The sequence below is a fragment of the Papaver somniferum genome, chromosome 7, assembly GCF_003573695.1.
Source record: "Papaver somniferum cultivar HN1 chromosome 7, ASM357369v1, whole genome shotgun sequence".
Taxonomy (NCBI): domain Eukaryota; kingdom Viridiplantae; phylum Streptophyta; class Magnoliopsida; order Ranunculales; family Papaveraceae; genus Papaver; species Papaver somniferum.
The window spans coordinates 14,248,519-14,254,012 of NC_039364.1; the positions used below are offsets into that span (position 1 = coordinate 14,248,519).

Below are 5,494 nucleotides of genomic sequence, written 5' to 3' on the forward strand. Positions count from 1 at the left end.
ATAAAATTGCTATTGGGAGTTGTTTATAAGGTTATCCCGAGTTTTGTGATGAAGAGTTTCATCATTTTTCTTCAAAGATTTTCAAAAAAAATTCACCAAAATCACTATTTTTCCTTCTTCAAAATCCAAGAGAATCAAGTTTTGTTTTGCAAAAGACTAATCATTTGATTAGTCTAATCCAGTAATTAATATTGATTAGTTAGATTAATCATTTTAATAAGCGCCAATGAAATTGAGGATATATCAGGTATTACAAAAAACATCAGAATAAAGTGTTCTGTGGATTACTATTTCGTGACTCTATACAATCCCAAAAAACCCAGCCTTTTAAAGCCCCAATAATATAATTCTTTAATAATTCGCAGGATATAATGTTATGCTCGATGGTTCTCAATAATTCGCTACGAATAAATTAAGATAAACCGGTTGAGTTAGAGAGATAGGTACTACCTCCGTTTTGAAAAGGTACGAATGTTTCATGTGTGGTTTGTACATGAAACCAGCGTATCATTTTAAACCAAAAAGAGTAAACAAGAGTCATGCAGGCCTATTATTTATTTTTATTTTTTTTTGATGCAAAAACTACTTAATATAAACCGTAATATTACATAACTTCTTGCTAACATTCCTTTCATCCCTTATCATAGTTTCAAATTCTTCAGGGACGGTACACCGAAAATCAAAAAAAAATTGTTAGCTATAACATGGGCTATTTTATTAGTTGTTATTTTTTCGTGACTTGCAGCAAAAGACGATAGGGAAATAGCTAAATGCCTTATTTCACCTACTTATCCTTGATTCATCCAGCCATGGCATGCGGGCCTGTTACCTCAGCTAATTTAGCTGAGCATATCACTTTTCACTAGCAGTTGCCCCAAAACAAGTTGAGAGCGTAAATAGTAACTTAATAGCAGAACTATTTTAAAGGCGCGAAGATATTTTTATCATCATCATTTGTGGGGGAAGATGGAGATGGGAAATTGGTGGTGGAGAGTAAAGACATTCAATATATCTCAATTTTCATTTTCACTTTCTCTCATCACCACAATACCAACCACCATTCTCATTCTCACTGGTACAGTTCAGACATTAATGACCACCGTATCTCAGAAGTTCTGGGAGGAGGAATGAATTTCAGATTAGACTTGAAATGGGTTTCTCCAATTCAGTCTTCTATATTCACCAATTCATCAACAAACAGACAACAATTCCCACCTTCTGGTAAGCACCCTCTATATCTCAATGCCTCATTTTTGTTGATTCAAATGTTATTTTGTGACCTAATTTTGTGTAATTTGATTTGGAACTCAATTCGTAAAATACATGAGTTCGAATCTTGTTCAGAGTAGTCCCACGTCAGTTAAGATTTATTTAGAATTAAGGACTTCTAATAAATCTTTATAAGTTTGTGATTGTATGATTTTTTAGCAATTATTGGGGATATAAAGGTTATCTATGGGTGCATAATTTGGTGGTGTATCAATTTAGAGATTAGATGGTTTGATTATAACTTTACGGAACGGTGTGGTAATATCTTGAATGTGTGTATTTTGCGAATTAGAGGTGTTAGTTAATCAAGAACAAGAACTCAGGATTTTGGATGATGCTGAACAATTAGCTCCAATTACAAAATACTTTACAGTCTCACCATATACCGTATAGACCATTTGTGCTGGTGGTGTACCCATTTCAGGGATTAGATAGTTTGACAATTGCTCTTAGGTATGATCCATGTACACGCATGGTAGATGTGTTGGTTAATCAAGAACACGGCTCAGAGTTTTGATCATCCTGAACATTAGCTCCAATTACAGAATAATTGCAAGTTTCACGGTGTACCACAAGTCTTTCACGGCGGAAGAAGTGTGTATAGACCTTTTGTGTATTGTAATTGGAAGCACGACGTTTCTAATCAAGCATAAATACGACATCCATCTTTCTAATTCAGTAATTTACATTACATCACTAGGTGCTTTGCTACTAGTTTGGATTCTGTCATTGATTTTTTGTTTTTTCTTAAATTGCAGTAAGAGGCAAGGAGGTTTCTTGTGAATCAGCAAGGGTGTCCCTAATATCTGTTAGTCCTGATGAAAGTGACAGTACTCTTATTAAGGATTCTTTTAGGGTCTCCGCGTGTTCTTCAGCAGCTGTACAAATCTTAGAAAGTAGTAGTGCAATAGAAAGGGAAGAAATGAAGGTCAGTGTGTATAGTAAATGCTCAAAGGATTTTACGTTTTCTTTTAGGATTTAGGGACATAACATCTAATCTAGGCCTTTTGTTATTTCAGTTGAAAACTAAAAAAGGCCCCGGCATAATCATGTACGATCCGTTTCACAGCATCGCAACACCTACACAAGATGAAAGATCTATACTTAATTCAAGTTCTCATACAAACAAAACATCGTATTTTGGTTTACTAGTGAATAGTCTTGAGAAAGTTGAAGAAATTTTTGTCGACGAGGAACTCATAAGATTGGAGAAAGATATCATGGTCCAATTAGGAAGGCTTGGAGCTCTAAAATTGTTCCATGCCTGTCTATCCAGGAACCTTAAAACAACCACAGCAACAACGCCCGCAGCAGCAACCTTAAATATGTCCCTACCACTTCCCGTAATTCCTGAAGATTCTCCAACGAATGGCGGCGTAAATGATGAAGTAGGTGATGTAATAACTGTTCGCTCCGGAAGAAAAGAGGAGAGAATATCAAAGAGGAAAAGAGCATTAGAAAATGCTGCCAAGCTTTCTTATTTATCACCAACTATGAAAAGAATTAGTAAGGCTAATTTTTCGTCTAACAAAAGAAGTAAAAGAGTTATAGTTGCTAAAAACGAATCAGAAATGTCAAGGGGTGTGAAGGTATATCTTTCTCAATGTTGTGATTTCTTTGCCATTTATAAAAAGTTTGAAGTGAGATTTTGACTGTATTAGGTCAATATTGTAGGAGGTTGTGAACTTGGAAAGAATCAGAACGATGCTCGAAGAAGAAACTGGGAGGATGGCAAGCTTTAGCAGCTGGGCAGAAGCAGCTAGGATTGATGAGAAAATGTTGAAGGAGCGTTTGCATTTTGGTTGGTATTGCAGAGATAAACTTCTGAAGAGCACGCGTTCGTTAGTTTTGTTTCTTGCAAGAAACTACCGTGGAGTTGGAATATCATTAGAAGATCTACTCCAGGTAGGTCAACTCTGTTCCTACTTAGAACTTTTATAGGTTTCGACACTAGTCTTAGCCTTAGGTAATAAAGTGGTGATCTTAGGATATATTGGTGTCCTTGCAATTGAGGATGACCTGTCATATACTATATTTTTCTTGTTGAATTCATTTTCATTACTCCGCGAATGCCACTAACTATGCACGTAACCTTTTCAGGCAGGGTATATGGGCGTCCTTCTAGGTGCGGAGAGGTACGATCATACCAGGGGATACAGATTTTCTACCTATGTTCAGTACTGGATCAGAAAATCAATGTCAGCCTATGTTGCACAAAATTCTCGCGGGATTCAACTACCTGTATGTGAGCAATTATGATTATTCATTGCAGCACTTGCTAAGTCCAGCACCTAGCCAAAGCTGGGTTTTATACAATGTTTGTGTTTTCCTTTGTGTAGGCGACTCTAGCTAGAGCTATATATCAGATACAGAAAGCCAGAAAAACCCTTCACAGCCTATATGGGAGGTATCCTGATGATAATGAGATCGCTGCATTTACGGGTCTGTCATTGGCGAAAATTCGATTGGCTAGCAAATGTCCAAGAATTGTAGGCTCTATCGACCAGAAACTTGGGGATGACATAAATATCAAATTTATGGTATGACCACAAACTCCTATATTGTTCTCCACATGTTTCACTTTCTTAACAAATACCAACGAAGTGTCAGACTGTTAACTGTTTAGCGAGCTAGATTTTTTTACCCACGAAATGTCAGACTGTTAACTGTTTAGCGAGATAGATATTTTCTTTTGAGATGGGCAGCCATTGCTGCAACATAAAACTGAAATGTTGCGAATTTTCGTTTTTTCTTACGGGGACGAGATGTTGAAGCTTGCGTGTGTGTTGATGCAGGAATTTACACCAGACAGATCAGTTGAAATACCGGACGAGGTAGTGATGAAGCAACATATGCAAAAAGATGTGTATAAACTACTGGAAGACTTGGACCAAAGAGAAAAACAAGTGTTGATTCTAAGACAAGGGCTTTGGGATGGTCAATGCAAGTCACTTGAGGAGATAGGCAAGCTTTTTAATGTTACAAAAGAGTGGATAAGAAAAATAGAAAAATCAGCTTATACCAAAGTAAGAAAAGAGGAAAATTTATCAAATTTAAGCCATTATTTGGACTTGTAAAACTGCTTCAGAAAAATAAAATCAATAACTAGATCATTCATTTTGACTGCAATGGTCTTTAACATTTCTTTAAACCAAACTTGATCAAATTTGCTGTTTTTTTCTTCGTCTTTTGGGTCTCACTCCCACTTGATCCGTGACACCCAATCAACGATAGATTCACAGGTTCATTTTTTTCTTCATATGTATGTACGCTCTAGCCAAATTCTCCAAATGGTTGTTGCAGGCGAGAAAGACCATAAGGCTTTGCCCATCTCTGACGGATGAATTAATGTGCGGCCAATATCTAAAGAGATCAATCACCATCGCAGGTAAAACGAATCTGTAAGAAAATGGTATCAAAGAATTCCATATTTGTCGAGAGAGGTGGCAGTGAAGAAGAAGATGACATGAAGATTCATTTTCAGATTCACAAAGGACGCAAGTATTATGCACCTGATGTCCCCAACTGCACAATTTGTCCGCTGTTCTAACTCTATCATGAAAAGCTAACCAAGGCAAGCAGAGAAACACAATCCCGAAGGAATTCTAGAGTTCCAAAACATTGTCTTTTATTACAAATTCAGAATCAAGTTAACTAATTAAAGAATCGAGAAGAGAAGTAGAACTTCCAGTTTATTAGAACAATTCATGTGACCACCAGAAATGAAAATTACATCTGCCAAGATCAAGAATGAACTAATTTTTTTTTTTAAACAACTAGAAGGGTTTGTTTGAGACCATAAGTAGATTTTTTATACAAAATGACAACCGTAATTATGTTTACTGGGATCAACAAATCTTTGAGATGGAGTCATGTAGGTCGAGGAGCTTGTTTGAGACTATTAAAAATCATCTCAGCATAAAGAGCTATTTCTTCAACTTTATCAAATATTAATTTACTCCAAAACCCCAAGTTTACTCTTATTTGGTTCATTGTAATCCCTATCTTGTTGTTCTTTTGCGTTTCCAAGGTGAAAAATATTGGTAGCTACTATCTTTCTCTTTTGTGTCTTTAATTCTTGGGTGGTCTTGCAATGAGTATAACATCCGAGAACTTACTTTTTATACATGTCATAGGCTGGCAAAAAGCCATGATACCAAACTAAATAATAGTGAATTAAAAGATACATGCTCGACGTGGAATCGTAATTCATGACCGTGGGAGG

General features: G+C 36.2%; 1 protein-coding gene across 1 annotated transcript; it reads left to right on the top strand.

Annotated features, from left to right (window-relative positions):
• Positions 1-967: 967 nt before the first annotated feature.
• On the top strand, positions 968-4,406 carry LOC113295901 (RNA polymerase sigma factor sigC-like). Its single transcript, XM_026544234.1, has 7 exons — positions 968-1,221; positions 2,028-2,197; positions 2,289-2,858; positions 2,944-3,174; positions 3,370-3,510; positions 3,609-3,809; positions 4,065-4,406. Exons 1-7 carry the CDS (start codon positions 1,128-1,130, stop codon positions 4,344-4,346), a joined length of 1,689 nt encoding a protein of 562 aa, XP_026400019.1. The 5' UTR covers positions 968-1,127; the 3' UTR covers positions 4,347-4,406.
• Positions 4,407-5,494: the final 1,088 nt, after the last annotated feature.

What these genes read in the sequence shown, in the direction of transcription:
- LOC113295901 (XM_026544234.1), top strand. Translation starts at nt 1,128, where the DNA reads ATGAATTTCAGATTAGACTTGAAATGGGTTTCTCCAATTCAGTCTTCT. An exon ending in TAGAAAGGGAAGAAATGAAG is followed by an intron (nt 2,198 to 2,288) that starts GTCAGTGTGTAT and finishes TTGTTATTTCAG; the next exon opens with TTGAAAACTAAAAAAGGCCC. An exon ending in AAATGTCAAGGGGTGTGAAG is followed by an intron (nt 2,859 to 2,943) that starts GTATATCTTTCT and finishes TCAATATTGTAG; the next exon opens with GAGGTTGTGAACTTGGAAAG.